The sequence below is a fragment of the Plectrocnemia conspersa genome, unplaced genomic scaffold (assembly GCF_051122295.1).
Source record: "Plectrocnemia conspersa isolate PC_06_02 unplaced genomic scaffold, ASM5112229v1 ptg000006l, whole genome shotgun sequence".
Taxonomy (NCBI): domain Eukaryota; kingdom Metazoa; phylum Arthropoda; class Insecta; order Trichoptera; family Polycentropodidae; genus Plectrocnemia; species Plectrocnemia conspersa.
Genome location: NW_028277170.1, coordinates 14,403,011 through 14,421,626, shown reverse-complemented (window position 1 = coordinate 14,421,626; position 18,616 = coordinate 14,403,011). Strand labels below are relative to the sequence as shown.

Sequence of the window (18,616 nt, the reverse complement as noted above, 5' to 3'; positions counted from 1 at the left end):
TTTCAGGAAGGCAATTAACTTCTGCATCAGTACTTTTTACACATTCTGGACATATTTTTTTCAAACATGGTTCATTGTTGTTCATTTTAATTCCTTCCATGATTCACTGATGCTGTCAACAGCATCCTCGATGTTATAGTTTTTCCAAAATGTTTTAATTGAAGATTTACCGTCGGTTTCCCTTATAAGTTGTCGGAAAGTTCGGCGTAGGTAATATGCCTTAAAAGTGGCTATTGCACCCTGATCCATTGGTTGGATCAGAGCTGTTGTATTTTTCGGAAGGTACTCAATCATGATATCTTCAGATAGTTCGGATAAATTAGTAGGATGCCCTGGTGCATTATCCAAAATTAGCAAAGCCTCTCCATATGACGGGTAATTGATTTTTATTTAGTCCTTTAAGAGGCCTTGGATTTTCGGACAAATATATTAAAAGTGGTTTTAGCTTAAAATCACCCGCGGCATTTGCACCAAGTAGCAAAGTCAATCGTTTTTTAGACACCTTATAACCAGGCGCAGATTTTTCGGTTTTTGAAATGTACGTGCAATCAGGCATTCGCTTCCAATAAAGCCCTGTTTCGTCTACGTTAAACACTTGTTCAGGTTTATAACCACCTCTTTCAATAATTCCCTTTAAAATGTTGGGATATTCCTTAGATGCGGCCTCATCAGCGCTAGCTGCTTCACCTTTCATTTTAAAATTATGCAAATTAAATCTATTTTTAATTTTTTTTTAAAATTGACATCGAGAAAAATTTTTTTGCCGTTATAGCGAAACATTTTAGGCCGTTAATCGAAAACGTGCCTTAATTGAAGAGGGCCGTTATAGCGAAAGGCCGTATAAAGAGCGGCCGTATAGCGAGGTATGGGTGTATAGTGGTATTTGCTCGGCTACAGCTAAATCAGCTGTAGTATATATTTTTTAATTAATATCTATTATCTACATTATTATTATTGAATACTAAATGTTTAATAAAATGTTATTTTTTATATAAAACGAAAGTAGAATAACTCTATTTAGAGGTAAAAATCATAAAATAATAAAAAATAAATATACAAACTGGACCAGCTTCTCGTATCTGGCATAATTTTTTTCTACGCTTTTTCTTCATCGTTTTCATAATTCTTAGCCATGAAGAAATCATTTTCAACAAATAATATGTAAGAATTTAAAAATAAATAAAAAATATTCTCCGCACTGCCGTTATTTCATTTTGTAATACCGGTAATACCGAATGTCCATTTTTGACCCAATACTGGTATCGGTACTACTGAACACGAAACGATTCTAGTTATAAAAAATGAATAAGCTCATGTAAACTTTAAGGTTTTAAGGCTAATGTAAACTTCTGATAAAAGCTATCACCATTTTTAGTTTGAAAATTAAATATATTCCAGGCTTGTAATACGTAAACAAAACATGTACTGAAAAATCGATACGCCTGGTCATAGAGGTGAATATTATAGTTGATAAACAATAATATATTTAATTAAATTTTAATTTACACACAGCTGTATATATGTTTTCCTGGTAGATTTAAAAAAAATAGAAAGCTTTAACATATATTATACATATCTATATAGTTAATCTTTAAAAGACGTTCATTGTGTACTTTGATAAACTTAAGTGTATGTGTGTATAACATTATATTTGAGCAAAGACCAATTACAATACCAGGAGAACATGATAAGTGAGAGTATAGTGAAATATTATAAATTAAAATTATTAAATTCAGTCTTATCATCCATACGTACGTCATAAGGTCATTTATAATTGTAAAGAGCATTGATTAAAAAATAAATTTCATGGTTTTAATGTTTCAATATTTAATACAAATACTTTTAGTAAGGAATCTCCACGTTATAGAACTTTTTAAATAGTGTAACAATGTATATATACAGTAATAAAAAACTTGGACTCGATCCAAGATTATGAAATGTTTTCTGCAAATAATTGGCGCAAGTTTATCTTGAGTGCATTGACATTGCTTCTATTAATCACTCACTGGTGTTTCCTGAAAAGCGACCTTCTCCTAAATGCTTTAACCTAAAATTAATGTTATCACATTTGTTCTATAACCAATAAATTTAATACGTTATTTATACAAAATGCTTATTAAAGCAAGCACTAAACAAATGTATAGTATTACACAAAAAAAACTGGCTTCAGAAAGAAATATTCTACGGAGACTACATTGCAAGTAGTGATAAATGATTGGTTAGTGGCCAAGGATGTGTACAATATCATTGAAGCAGTATTTTTGTGTTTCAATAGCACTTCCGCTAGCGGTCACGAATTTTCCATAAATGCAGTTACGGAAAATTCGTGACCATAGCTGAAGCATTACAGCGAAAATATAGAAAAGTAAGTTTTAATCGCGATGAAAGACAAGATCATCAATAATAAAAATATATCTACAATAATTAACTGTATTATTTTAATCACACACTATATATTACAAATATTTTTTTTATTTATCAAAATTTTAAAAATAAAAAAATATATATTTGTGACAATGAGAATTTTTATTTTTCGATAAATGAAAAACATCGAGAAAATAGAATGTCTTGTTATAAGTGACGGCACACTTATTATTCATAATTAATATAATTATACCTAATGTACTTATTTTGATCTAAATATTATTAGGTTGTGAGACTATATAACATAGTATAACATAATATTTACGTAAACAATCATTTTCCGCAGTTTCCTTCAGACACCGTTTAGCATATTTAGGTCGTGACATTGGCTTAACAGTGCGTTTTATTTTTGTTAGATGCTCTTTGGTAAAATCGAGTAACTTTTGCGAACACCGCCGCAAGATTGCAGCACAATTGAAAATGTAATGTTGCATTTTAGATAAACATTTTCATTATTGTTACATAACGATTTTCGTACTTACATAAAGCGCATCATTCGTTAGTATACAATCATATTGTTTCATTAACACGTACTAATTATATAAATGAATTATAATATAGACGTACTTGGTATTGTAATTGTATAAATGTTATACTTAGACCTTGCTAGTTCGATGCAAATATCCCTCCTGATGATAATATTTTTTTGGATGACAACTATAGCGCACGTGATTAGGTATGCACAGAAAAAATATTTAGCCCACGGTCAAGTTATCGTTAACTTAGTTAAATTTGATTGTACACACTTTTTTATTTGAATTTATAATGTTTTATAATGTTTTATAATGTTTTATAGTTTTAAAGATATTCTATTAAAAAAAATAGATGTACAGTTCATTATTGAGGGCAGGCATTTTATAAGGAAGCAATCCTAAGAGCTGATTTACACGCTGCCAGTTGTAAGTTGACTGGCGGGTCACTGGCATGCCAGCGTATATTATTACCAGTGTAATTATATGTTTTTTATGTTAAAAATCTAAAAACCTAGCATCTTACACTTTTCTAAATTAGTTTTTGCTGTGTCATTGATAGTTTTAACAATATAAAATTGAAGTTTTTATTTTTAAACAATATTGTTTTTTTTTCATACAGATTCAATTTTTTAAATTTACATATCGTTTTTTTTAATTTTAACGTTAACCCTTTGTAGTCCGTAGAATTGTTAATAAGCGTTGACTCAAGTACAAGTCCTTTTTATTGAATATTTTTAATTAATTAGATTAATGATCAATAAATATAAAATTTCTATATTTTATCTTACATATAATTGTTCTAAGCCGTCGCTTCCGGACGCGCATAACTAAAAATTAAACATTCTCCATTAAATTCTCTACTCTGAAAATCGTATCGCTTTGTATAAACGGTGTATAATAATACACGTAAACAAGGGAAATATATTTAATTATAATAATAAATAATATTAAAAATAAAAATTGAATTTGCTTCATTGCTTTCCGAGGCACCGGTAATGCGTTCTGTTGTTTCGACCAATGAAAAATTAGCATTCAAATATAAAACAAGATGGCCGACAGTACCGTGACAACAGTTTTAAATAATTATTATTTAATAATAAAATTTTGTTACGCGACAATAATTTTCATTAGATCGTCATTTGACTGAATATAAATAATTGGATTGCAAATTAACTAGGTGTGTTATAGCTATGAAAATTAAATATATACATAATGTGCTTAGGATAAGAAGAATACATTGATTAAATTAGATAAACAATTATAAAACAATCATCGTAATGAAATCTTCATTCCCGTCGCCGGGCTCCGAGGCCGAAAGTGAGTTTTTCCTTTTATATTGCATAAACATTATCATTGCTTCCGATTTAATGCTCATATACGTTAGATTTTAAGAATTGAAAATAATCCTTAGTATGCATGAGGATTAAAAGGTAATGTCGATCAAATCGGTGCTGTCGCAGTGAGAACGCTATATATATCAGCTAACGGACAGCTTAATAAAAGTGTATTTTCTTAAATTTTATCTAATAAACGACATTTTACAATGATTATAAATATGTGATGGCATACCTGGAATAATCGATAGCCAAAATATCTAAGAGTGGGTTATTTTTAATTCCGATGTGGCAAAATATGTATACGTCATGGTTTTTATTCAGTTTTTGTTCTGTGCCATCATTCCTCTTTCGGAATAGACAAATTCGAGATATTCAGTTACATCAAACTTATGTAGTATGTTCTTTATAAAAAGATAATACTTGCTGACAGTGACTTCAACATGAGAAGATTCACTCTTTGTTTATATATACCCATTCTACCTTGTCATCAAATTATTTCATCATTGCTTCTGAAAGAAGTTACTGTAGAAGCATAAACACGTAAATTGGCATCTCTTCATATTTTTCAAAATTGTCGCAATATATAATATATTAATTGTTTGCCATACGTAAATGTTATTAGATCTATCATTGCTTCTGAAAATTAACTGTAAACGATACTAAATAGTGGGTAAAATGTAACTTTTTGTTTACACTAATACGAGATTTTTAATTATTACTAGCATTGTAATATGTTTAATTAACTTTGGTAAGTATACCCTTAATTGCCAAATCACCGCTGTTTGTCTTTTAATATTTGATCCTAGAAAGTCAATAGTAATTTTGTTAGAATAACCATGATATATTATTCATATAACCAAATACATACTTACTGGCACACTCATAATTTATGGTTTTGCTTATATTTTCTATAATTCCAATGCTACATCACTTTGAATCATCTTCAATTAACACTTTGTAAGAAAAACGCTGTGATTATAACATTATATAACTATTATATAACATTCGTATTGGTGTCGGAAGATAATTATCACCTGGCGCTAATGATAAAATTAAATATAAATAAAAATGGCATAACTACGAATGAGTTGGAATGCGTGAGCGATCGGAATGATTTCGGATGGTCGTTTGGTAATTGTGTAGATTTTGGTTTATTAAATAATTTACTTTTAGGTATGGACTGGAGCCGAGTTGGCGGGTGCGTTGATGTTAAATCTTCCCTGGAGGCCTTCTATGAGGTTCTTTATAGTGCATTCGACCAGCTCTTTATTCGAAAGCGCCCTCAAGTGCTTAACGTGTCATATCCTAGATGGTTTTCTCATGAGGTCATCTCATTGCTAAAAAGAAAGCACGCCTTTCATAAGTTATGGAAGAGATCGGGACATCCATCTGCTCTCGAGGAATTTCGTTCATTAAGAGCACGCGTTAAGTGTTTAATAATTTCCTGTCATCGCAATCATTACAAAAATTGCCAAAAACAAATTATTAATGATCCCAAAGCGTTCTGGAAATTCATTAGCACTAAACGCGCTACTCAGTCGACGTCGAAAGTGATGAACCTCGACGATAAAACATTGGATGGTTCACAAAATATTGCTGACGGTTTTGCGCAATATTTTCGTTCTGTTTTCGAGGAATATTTTTCGACTTCTGCTCAGTCGCTTCCTACTTCATGTTCTTGGTCTTCAGTACTGACCATCAAAGAAACTGAGCACTCAGATCTTAAATACGGATTTAATAAATTAAAGACAGGGCGTTCTTCTGGACCTGATTTAATTCCCGATTTTATTTTGAAGGGTTGCGAAGTCAGTCTCGCTGCTCCTCTAAAATGTATTTATGATCTGATTCTCAAAACATCATCATTTCCTGATCTATGGAAATGCACAAAAGTCACCCCTATTCATAAAAAGGGTGACAAATTATATATAAAGAATTATAGACCAGTAGCAGTGTTGTCAGCTCCTGCTAAATTATTTGAAATAATTATTCATAAATATCTCTACAATCACTTTCAGCAAGTTTTATTAGACCAACAGCACGGGTTTCGTCCTGCCCGTTCCACTGTTACTAATCTTCTGTCGTTCACCAAAACGGTGACAACTTCTCTCGATGCCGGAATTCAAGTAGACGTCGTGTATACAGATTTTGAGAAAGCCTTTGACAAAGTTTGTCATACGTTATTATTAAAAAAATTGTCGAACCTCGGTTGCTCAGATAATTTAACTCGGTTATTTTCGAGTTATTTAAGCAATCGTAGACAGTTTGTAACCTATGGTGGCCGATTGTCAAAGGAATATTTTACCCCTTCGGGGGTTCCTCAAGGATCCAATCTGGGACCTCTGCTTTTTGTGTTATTTATTAATGACATAAATACAGCAATTAAAAATTCAAGTTTTCTTCTGTACGCAGATGATTTAAAATTATATAAATGCATTCGATCTGTTGTGGACTCCTTCTCTCTACAAAGTGATTTAGACTCTCTGTGGAGATGGGCTTCCGTTAACCGTCTGCCCTTTAGTGTCGGAAAGTGCCATACTGTGTCATTTTCTCGATCCCGTTCGCCATCAGCTTATTTCTACCATCTCGGTGGTAACATTTTGACTAGAGAAACTTCCATTAAAGATCTCGGAATCACTTTCGAGAGCAAATGGAGGTTCTCTCTACACATACACGACGTCTGTGATAAATCTTGCAAGATGCTCGGCTTTGTTATGAGGAATGCCTTTCACTTTGACGATCCGTCAGTTATTCGCATCCTCTATGACACCTTAGTTCGTAGCATTCTTGAATCGGGATCTATAATTTGGAATCCCCGAATAGCCAAATATTCCCTTTTAGTAGAAAAAATTCAAAAAAGGTATTTAAGATACCTTTACAAAAGGACATTTGGTTATTATCCGTTCTTATATCCCAGCGCCTTTCTTTTAGGAGCGTTGGGATATGATTCGCTGAATTCTCGCAGAAAGCTGTATGTCGCTAAGCATTTTTTCAAACTACTAAAAGGTGCTGTCGACAATCCAGCTATTCTCGAGGAATTCCAGTTTTGGGTTCCGGAACATTTTCGAGAATCACAATCGAGACCTCTTTTGATGGCAGTTAGGGCTAGGACATCCGCACTTGCCGACTCGCCTATAGCTGTGGCCATACGGCTCCTTAATACGCTGGCATTGAAAATTTATTTATTTAATGTTAGCTACGAGGATCTGATCCGGTTTATAGCTTTTAATTTTAATATTTTATAATTTTTTTTGTTATGTTTAAGTATTGTTATATTTATTTATATATATACGTTTTTTTATGTTTTATAGATTTATAATTTGCTTTCGACCATCGTGGCGCATTGGGGTAACCTGTTAGACCACGGTGGTCTTAATTTAATCTAAAAAATAAAAAAATAAAAAATTTCACCGTTTATTTAATTGCACAGATGACAAGAACTGTCACGTGTAAGCAAATTTAAAAGGGAAATCCCGGGTTTTGGGCGCGCTTAATTGATTTTAACGATTAAAATTGTAAAACACTTATCAAAATATGTATAAAAATCATCAAATTCTAAAAAAATATTTTTTAAAATATGTTTAGTTTATACGGGATTTAAAATATAATATAAATAATATGGATTTGTATTAGCTTCTCTATACAGAAAAAATATGTACTTAAATTATGGCGAACGTTGGCAATTTAAAGTTATAGTTATTAGAGAAATTTTTTTGACCGACAGCTAGAATGAAATAAATTATATTTTGTTAGAATTAAATTTAGAAGCTTATTATATATTTATAATATAAGTAGTGTTGTATTAATTTAATAAAATATAAATTATTTATTTTTATATTATATTAATTTAATTATTTATTACTAGAACTTTATTTTTTTATTGAAATATATTATTAAAATAAAACAATATAAATAAATTACATCTCAAACACAAAAATATCACAATCATTTAATTATGTCGCAATTTAAACAAACAGATTTACAATTTTTTACGCACCCCTTTCGGATAATCAGAACTGACAAAAATAATGATTTTTATTGGAATAAATTAGCGATGGGTGTTCTGGCTCCCGGTATAAAAAATTAGGAGGCAACCGGAAGCGGTCGATCAAAGACGATATTTTGTCAAAAATTTGGCGCCCAAGTTTCCAAATTTTTTTTTATAATTAGTGTGTGTTTTAATTAAAATATATCGAAACAATGCTGTGGTTTTGTTAATTAATAAACATAGTGAATCATGCGAGTGGTACTCAATACCGGTAATAATGTTAATACCGGTAATACCAATATTGAAAATTCTGGTATTATTGCAATCCCTAGACATGATCTGAAATGTTCCTTTTACAAATTTATGCACTATTAATTCTCGTTATCAATGAACGTGTTCTTGCCTTGGTTCTTCACATAATATGTCGATAGTCTATATTTTTTTTAGCAAGTTAGAATCTCGCATTGTCCTAATTATGCGTCGAGATTTCGCAACCCGCGACATTGGGCCGCCCGCGCCCGCCCAAAGGTTGGCAGCTACGCCGCACTCGCGTGACGTACCCAGTGCACCAGGAATAGATGCGGCCCTGGACCGAAGGGTAGGGGAAAGACTACAGTCTAGAGCACAGGCCCGCAAGCGTCAGTAGCCAGCACAGCAGCTCGCCGCCCGGTCCTCTTTGTCCATACCATTCCTGTAACTCCAACCAAACAGCCATGCCTGGACTTGCCGATCCCGTCGCCTTCGCCAAGGATTTCATTGCCGGAGGTGTATCCGCAGCTGTATCCAAGACCGTCGTAGCCCCCATCGAGCGTGTGAAGCTACTCCTCCAAGTCCAGCATATTTCTAAGCAAATTACTGCTGATCAGCGTTACAAAGGTGAGCAACAATTTCTTATCTGTCTCTATCTACTACATATATTTTCAACTAAACATCACGATTCACATGTTGAATACCAAATAGCGCATTACTTAACATATTAAACAATTCATATGCTAAAAAGGCGCTGTTATACTAGGCCTTCTAACTCAAATAAGCAGATTGCGTTTTTCTTTTATTTCTTATGCACATTTCTTATGCACAAATACATTATATAACCATGTTTGCTCGACCGTGTGGTCCCAAAGCGTATTTAGGTCACAACAGAGGAACAGTTATGTCATTGGAAGTGGATCAAGGTTTTCCCTTCGCGAGTGCTCACTACTATAATTGTTCAATCAAACTATTATTTACTGCCGTTTTTAGATTGAAGGTGCAGCTTATATTTTTTGGCACTTATGTCGTTGCATAATCGCTGCGCTCTTATGTCATTTATTCAATAAGTTTACATATGTATAAAACATACGAATATCTGCAATGTATAGCATCAGTGGCGATGTTACTAAAACATGTTAGCAAATTGATTAAGTCGAAACATATTTAATAATGTAAAGTTTATATATGTTATCAAAATACTCATCAAGCTATAATACAGAGCAATACCTATGTTATCAACCCTAATTAAATTATCCACAATTTAATTATATTACATCAATTAATTGATTGAATTAAATTGTCTACTTTTAAAATAGCTAATTAATACAAATTTTGTAATCCATCAAAAAAGTCCTGAAAATATTTCTAAAGCACTGAATTCATGAACTATATTAGATCATTTAAAAAATATACCATATATGCACAACTTAGCTAGTTTTGATAATTCATGACGATATTAGGAAAATATAGGAATTATAATTATATAATAATCCTAACATGGGATTCGAACCCAGATCTCAATTTAAAATCATCACTGATCTATCTATGTATTTTAGCACCCAACGCGCGAATTTCTGATATTTTTTTTATTATATATATTTATATATATATATATATAATAAACAATAGCTTTCTTTTCGCACAGATGAAATGGATCGTGAAGGGTCAGTCGTTCTATTGTCGTGCAAAATAATTGCACCATTTCGATGAACAGCCTGCTATCTATCGATTTATTGACAATAACTTTCACCTGTAATGGTTTCGCAAGTATTTAAAAATATATAGTGCTTTATATCAAGAATTAACCAGTAACCATCATTTATTTTCTCGAAATATTTTGTGACTTGCAAACTGCTTTCTATTGTCATAAAAGATGTAATTTTTAACGCACGATGCAATGCAAAAGCGTTTTGTGCGGCACCTATTTATCAAGCTAATTGATATTTCTAGCTGTATAGGGTGATCCAAAACTCTTGGATTACTAAGGCATCCAAAAATTATAATTACACTAACTGGTGAAAAACGCTTATGACTTTCTTTGTCTTTAGCGCGAATTTTTTTAAACTACACTTCTTAACAGCGCCAATACCAAAAGCGTTGTTAAGTTTTACTTTAACATCACAACGGAGAGTCACATTCACTGCATGAATTGACATTGTAATCACCGGTTTCTATTCTTACGTTATCCTTGTGTTTAGGTATCGTCGATGCCTTCGTCCGTATCCCGAAGGAGCAAGGTTTCCTCTCCTTCTGGCGTGGTAACTTTGCCAACGTCATCAGATACTTCCCCACCCAGGCCCTCAACTTTGCCTTCAAGGACAAGTACAAGCAGGTCTTCCTCGGTGGCGTTGACAAGAACACCCAATTCTGGAGGTACTTCGCTGGAAACTTGGCGTCAGGTGGTGCCGCTGGTGCCACTTCCCTATGTTTCGTCTACCCACTCGATTTCGCCAGAACCAGGTAATTAAAGATTATTTATTTTAACAGATGTGCTGAAAGTAACTATATACACAAAGGTCGACGAACTATTGATTAATGCAACCCTACCAGAGATGCCCTAGTACAACACTCCCCCATTTTGCTCCCTTCGTTTTGGCGATCGATGCCACACTGCACCGCCAATGCCTACTTATATAATAAAAGGGGTGCTATGCTACAATCCTTAATCCTTAAAATCAAAAAAAGTACTAAGTAAAGTTCTCTACCTCAATCCTAATTGATCTAAAAAATCAGAAAAAACTTATGCTTTTAATAAAATTAAAATATTGCTATATTTAATTAGTTTTAAGAGCAACAGTAGTCTCAATAAAATCAATAATCAAATTAAATCTTTAGTGATGAGAAAAATTATTGAGTCAAGACAAGTTCTCCAGTGTTATTTAGTTGTGAATTTGATCGCTTTCAGGCTGGCTGCAGATGTCGGTAAAGCCGGCGGTGAACGTGAGTTCAGCGGCCTCGGTAACTGCTTGAGCAAGATCTTCAAGTCTGACGGTCTCTCCGGCTTGTACAGAGGCTTCGGAGTTTCAGTCCAAGGTATCATCATCTACAGGGCTGCCTACTTCGGCTTCTACGACACTGCCAGGGGCATGCTCCCCGACCCCAAGAATACCCCTCTTGTCATCAGCTGGGCCATCGCACAAGTACGTATAATACACAATAATTATCTATTATTAGATTCGCTTAAGTAGCAACAACCCAATCAAGTACTATATTATCATGCGCTAATTTAAATACCAAAATCATAATGATGCAACTTTTGGCACGTCGATTTCTAGAAATCTTGGCACTGCTACAAAAATATATTATGTTTACTATTAGTTTTATCACATGATTATGAATATGCTTAACTGTGATTACAAAACATTATATTTTTGTATACTACATCTAGTTAAAAATAAGATGGAACGAACGTACGCATACATCGTAAATATAATTTCTTTGAATGAATGAATGACGTATTGTAGAAGCGATTACGTTACTTGTGGGCGAACGTGCGTAACACAACGTAGTATTTTTTATTAGCTTTGATGTTTCCGAATATTTTTAAATCAACTCATACAAACTTATTTAATGAATCAATTTAATATTTTTAGATATGAAAATAGATTTGTCATTAATATATATAATCCTGACTTTATTTTTCAAATAAAGTCAGCTCAATAGCATTTAAAAAACAGCTTTTAAGGTTTTCATTTTAATTTAATATTTACTTAGAACGTATTTTATTTATTTACCTTTTTCTCTAATTTTTTTAAAACGATGTAACGATTTTTTATGTTTGAAATAGCAGCCATTTTAAAAACGACAGTGGATTAGACAGACTAACAAACTTAGATAAGATATTTTATATATACTGTATTTGCGTTAACACAGTCAGCTCAAGAGCAATCCATTTTATCATTGAGATGAGTTTTGATTTACTCCCTTACTACACGATACGAATATACGTTCGATATATAATACTTATCTTTACTCTTGTTTATATTTTGAACAAATTTATATAAATTAAAATCATTACTCTATTTTTTATATTTATCAATCAATCTGAGTAATGATAAGTATATCGAACGAATATCCATATCATGTGCTTTAGAGCTTATAGTAGGGGGCATAAACCAAAACTTGCCATATCTTTCTCAATTATGAATAATAATGAAATGGATAGCTCTCTAACTGACTATGTTAACGCAAATAAAGTATAGCTAGTTCGCTAAAAGATGTATTGTCAATTGGTAATATCATTAAAATACATCTAATTTTTAAACGATGTTTAGGTTTTTATTTTTTTTAACGTAGTTTAGATTATTGTAATTTTAAAATAAAACAATGGATTAAATTGCGTTAAGAACAAACCCGAGATATTAATAAAAGCTATTTATAGGACATGTTTCAGCAACAACTAAATATTATTGAAAAAAAATTGTTTTAAAATCTCAAGATTCTCTGTATTATAGTATAAAATTAAGAAAGCAAAATAATGTACATATTTACCTTTTAAAAAATGATACCAAGTTCTATTTGTAATGATTTTAATAATAGCAATGGACATCTAATACTTTATTATAAAGCTTTTAAACTCAGATTTTAATTAGTTAAGAATATACTAAATTATGAACAGTTATAAATTATTTTTGAGTCCTGAAGCGAGCTGGAAATGTAGAAAACAGATTACTTGAAGTCTGCAAAGCGGCTAACTTTAAATAGATAAACCGCAATTGATTTATATTAAAAGTCCATGGCTAATCGTTGTATACACTGTTTAATTACTGTTTCTCCTTCCAGGCCGTAACCACTGTTGCCGGTATTGTGTCATATCCATTCGACACAGTCAGAAGGCGTATGATGATGCAGTCCGGTCGCGCCAAGAGCGAGATTATCTACAAGAACACTCTTCACTGCTGGGGCGTCATCGCCAAGACAGAAGGCTCCGGCGCCTTCTTCAAGGGTGCCTTCTCCAACGTGCTCAGAGGCACAGGCGGCGCGTTCGTGCTGGTCCTCTACGACGAAATTAAGAAACTCTTGTAAGCACCTATCCACCACCAAGAGAACCAACCAACAGTATCGCAAGCGTGACGTCACACGGAAAGTCACGTCACGCTGGCCACCGCCCGCCGTAGTAGGAATACAAATTAAATTAATTATATTACGAACTCATGACGGGTAAATTTTGAGTTCACGACGTAGAGTTGTTGTTATTATTTATTTATAGTTACATATCGAAATGACGCGATAAGTTGGCGCCGCCGGCGTCGAACAAAACGAGAATCATTGGTGCCAACTTGAAAAAATCTAAAACGGTCACAAGATATAAATTAAAAAAATACGACCAAATACAAATTATTGTATACAACACATTCGTTAAGACTCGCGGTTATTATTAAACTTGAATAATATTGTTATTTGTTATTGTTGTTGTTGTTGTTGTTGTATCGTTAAAATTAATTGTGAAACGTAAATAAATAAACATGTCTGTATGGCATGGACACAATTGTGTATGTGGATTTTAATTTTAAAATCGTAAGACAAGTGAATTAAACAAATTTAATAATAAATAAGTTTAGAGCTCACCATAACGACCACTTGAACAACGAAAAGAGAGATATTCCACACTACATCCACTCGTTTCAAAAGTTTAGACCACATATGACACAACAGGAGAGAAATTTCGTTACCACAAAAGAAAAGGGTCCACAATTGATAATATTTCACAGACCACCTTTATAGCACAATCCGTTTCGAAACGGTAACCACCCATTATCAAGCATTAACATATCATTTGTATGAGTAGAGGCGCAATAAAATACGTTCAACTATTTCCCTTTAGCCTCAAACCTTAAAAAACTCTTGCGATATAAAATAAAATTGACATGAAACCTGAACTAATTCATATACCTAGATATACTTATAGGAGTTTAAAAAATTAGATCAAAATTATTGAGTAAAAAACATTTATTAAAATTTTTCAGATTACAAATTACCGGACAATCTAATACCTTTGTAAGGTAAATTATACAGCTAAATAAAGAATATAGTTAAGAGTATTATATAATACTTAAATTTCAATAATAAAAACAAAAAGAAGAAACGGCAATCGGCATATATTAATAAATTTTAATGCACCCCTGAATCGACATACCAGACGTTATCTTCCTATATGATTTATTACATCAGATGGCTGAAAGGTTAAAATTGTCACTGTATATTTTAATTTTTACCTTCACGCCCTGTTTTTAATGTAAAATAATTTTGACGGAATGACGGAATGATAACGATGTAAAATGTTAGCCTTAAAGTTGTACCTTCAACTGATCATCTCTCTCTTTCTCTCTCTCTCTCTTTCTTTCACGTAGTAAATTTATACCCAAAGAAGACGTCCGATATATGTACATAGCTATGTATTTATTTTAAATATGGTTAGTGCCGCTATATTTTATATTCTTTCCTCATTGCGGATAACATGTTAAAAGTGAATTTGACCTGTTATATGATTTGCAGATATGACAATTGATTTTAATAACAAGGTGATGGTCGATAGTCTTCCTTCCTTCTTGCCGTTACCAATAGATCCCGTTTTACTTGTTTAACGTTAATTGCGTTTGCGGCCATAATACAATATATTATAATAGTTTCTTTCTGAATAAACAAAAAAATCATTAGTGCTATTAATCTTATGGCATTTTACGATACGATAACGTAACAGTTTTATACGATTTTTCCATGTTGCATAGTGGCAACAAAATGTAACGCATGCGTAGTGTATTTTTGCACCCTGCGCGAGGGGTTTGTTTGACTCCCCCTAGCAGTCGTAGCGCGACCGTCCCGTACACCCCTCGTCGTCGGCCGCGAAGCCCCCAACGACCCCCTTCGTCGCCAGGCAACGAGGACACACCAGTAAGTTGACCCCCTTAGCGCGCTCCCCCAATCCAGATTTCACCGAATTCGATCGAATCTTCTCTGCCGCTGCACCCATTTGCCCGAGTGGGGCTGGAAGGCGGATGGCTTATCTCGTGGGTGTTACGCCTCGTCGGCTCTTGACCTTAGCTCGCCTGTTCGCTGCCATCGTTGCTTATCGCACACATCGCATACGTCGCAATGCGAAAAATTTGCGCAATCACTTTGGACATGGCCGACATGTGCGAAACATTAAGACCATTCCCGCCAATGTATCAATATTGTATCTTGCGACATTACTCTAAATCTAACGTTGTAACATGACTATGACTTTTAATCCATAAACGTCACTTTGCAATTTGTACCAGTGTTCAAAAATAGCGTAATTTATATTCTGCTGCGATCAATAATAACATGTTATAGGCTTATCTTGCAGAAACACAGCTCTGATAAACCTGGAAAATGTGATGGAAATTAACTCATGTTTTTATAAATGGCGAGATCTGTTTAAAATGTTGAGATTAAGAAGCGATAATAATCCTTTGTTGTATGCAACATTATTTATGAACAAACCATGATTTTTAATATTTCTTTGACATCTAAAAGAAAAAATATTTTTTTCAAAACTTTTAATGAAATTTTTATAAGTGAAATTCATAACATATTCCTTATTTTCGTTAAGTTAATTAAATATCAGTGTATTTTTAACATGCCCAAATAATTATATTTTCAGTTAGTTAACCTATGAGTCCTTAAAAGCACTGATCCTGTTGTATCCTGTTTTGTAAAATATATTGAAATGCAATAAACATCTTTTATCACACCCCTATTGCAATTAATATAAAACTGGCACGGCTATAAATTTTTTAATCAATAAAAAATATATACGTCATATGTAATGATCAGAGTTCCACTGTAGAAAGATGAGCTTAAATAGTATCAAGTAGTTGTGTTTAACTATTACATAGTTTATATTTATGTATTGCATTTATTTCTTAGCACTGTTAGTAAAATAGTGTAATCATCTATAAAATAATAATACAAAAAGTTTTCTGTTATTAATCTAAAATATAATTACCTTCGTCAGATATAAGCTTTGTGTCAGAGGTGTTCGATTATAGACTCTAGGCATCTCCAAAGTGGGTTCAAACTGGACCAGGGGATGCGAAGAGAGAAACGACGGCTTAAGTTTGTCAGCGTCTTCTTGATCGAAGTTCGTACAAACCTAATGAGTCAAATATAAAGAGCTCTTAAAGTTCTGATGGCTTGAGCTTCGAAGTGTATGTTGAAGTGTCAGAAAAAGTTTTGAGGTGTTGTTTTCCAATTACAAAAGAGTAGCTGTTGGGTAGTTTTTTAAAACAGATTGCGGTTGGTTGCTTTAGCAGATGCGAATGATCGTCCAAATGGCAATCTCGGATGTACATGTTATCCTTTCCCAAGACATTTGCGATTTTGTTGTAATTTTTCAAAATGTTTTCTCACGGCGGTGTCTCTTTTTAATAAAAAAGGCCCTTTCTTTTGTCTAAGGCCTTTAAACCCCATTTTTGTATTATATATCACACGCAGAAATTAGATTAATGATTTAAAAACATAATATTTGGATTCTTACGCCTGTAAAAGGTGGTCCAGCTGTTTTTAAGAAGGTGGTTTAATTTACGAAACCTTCATCTCTATTCACTTCTTTCTCATATTGGTGTCACCTCTTTCGTAAAAGTATTTATATATTTTTCACGAGTTATATATTTTTTATCAATATTGACTACGGACTTATTTGGCGCCCCAAACGCCCCAACCCCCCTCCTTAAATAATACTTTAACAACTCATTACATGAGCTCAAAAATATAAGTCAAATTAAAGTAATCTAATATATTTGACACGATACTATTTTTGTGATTGTGGGTATTTAAGAATTTGTAGTTTTTTCGTCGCGATTTTTTACGCGTGAAATAATCTTAAGAGTACACAGTAAGGTGCACCAAAAAAAATAATCTTCTTGTTGAAGCTCACAATGATAAATGTCAAATGCAAAGTGAGAGTACAAAATAATCTATCAACATCTTTATGAACACTCGACAGCCTACGATAGGGCAATGCTCTAATGTGCAATCTAATGTGTTAATAATAAATCGATACAAATCTTCGCCTGCGCTGATGACATAGATATAGTGCCGAGATCAAAACAAAGCCTTTAACGCCATGGAAAATAGGGTCGAAGATCAATGAAGCAAAAACAAAATACATGTCGATTATGCCTTGTTTGAGAAGCTAGTATCCTGAAAATCTCGAAATGAACGAGTACACTTTTGAGTGTGTCGGTGACTTTATATACCTCGAAACCTTGTTAACAGCTACAAATGATATCAACAAGGAGATCGAGAGATGAGTAGCGTCAGAAAATAAATGCTATTTCAGACTATCTCGTCGTACAAAAATACTGCTCTACGAAGCGCTGATCAAACCAGTTTTGACACACGATTCAGAGAGCCGAACACTTACCAGGATTGACGAAAGGCTGCTTGACATATTCGAGAGGAAAGTGCTCCGCAGAAAATAATCTGGAGCTCTACAACCTCTTCTAAGAAGAGAGTGTCTCCATCTTCATCAGAGTTGGAAGAAAAATACGATTGTAACCTCTTGAATTCAAGTTTCTAAATCCTCTGGAAGCTAGCTACGGACACCGTACACTAAGCTCAGTAAAACTATCAAGTCATGAGCCTGCACTTGAATTTTAAAATAGCTATAATCAGTTAATGAAATTTTGCTTGTCTAAAAATAAAAACAGCTGACGCGTACGGAGAGATACATTCTCTTTCGTTCACTCGTGTGCTAAGAGACGAGAGTGAGTGAGAGATAATGGCGCGCGTTACATCTCACTCACTCTCGTCACTTAACACGCGAGCGAGTGAAAGGGTATGTATCTCACCGTATGCGCCTGAAGAACAGCAACTTAATTTAATTTAAAATATAGTATGAAAAAGCTACGTAATGCGGGTTTAATTGCTATTTATAATTCTGAGTTATAATTTATAGATTTGAAATCAGATAATTAAGTTTAAGAATCATTGATTCAAGTGTCTTTATTAGACTTACATAAGTTTATAACTGCATATTGAAAAATATCTTACACTCTAAGAATGTATATAGTTTATAACCTCGCTTCTAGAGAGTACGTTTATTTTTTCCCATATGAAGCACACAAAAAGTAAAATTAAAATAAAAAAATTAGACGAGCTTTTTTAAATACTATTTGTAT

General features: G+C 33.1%; 2 protein-coding genes across 2 annotated transcripts in view; both read left to right on the top strand.

Moving 5' to 3' along the window:
- The first annotated feature begins 8,825 nt into the window (after positions 1-8,825).
- LOC148234322 (ADP/ATP translocase) lies at positions 8,826-13,964 on the top strand. Its single transcript, XM_088187325.1, has 4 exons — positions 8,826-9,095; positions 10,670-10,931; positions 11,377-11,611; positions 13,254-13,964. The coding sequence occupies exons 1-4, from the start codon at positions 8,933-8,935 to the stop codon at positions 13,494-13,496; spliced, it is 903 nt and encodes a 300-aa protein (XP_088043451.1). The 5' UTR covers positions 8,826-8,932; the 3' UTR covers positions 13,497-13,964.
- A 1,305-nt stretch (positions 13,965-15,269) lies between these two features.
- The window catches only part of hiw (MYC binding protein highwire), a 93,500-nt gene continuing 90,153 nt past the window's right edge, over positions 15,270-18,616 (top strand). Inside the window, exon 1 of the mRNA XM_088187769.1 lies at positions 15,270-15,362. The gene's annotated coding sequence lies outside the window, so the exon portion shown is untranslated. The remainder of the gene's footprint in view (positions 15,363-18,616) is intronic.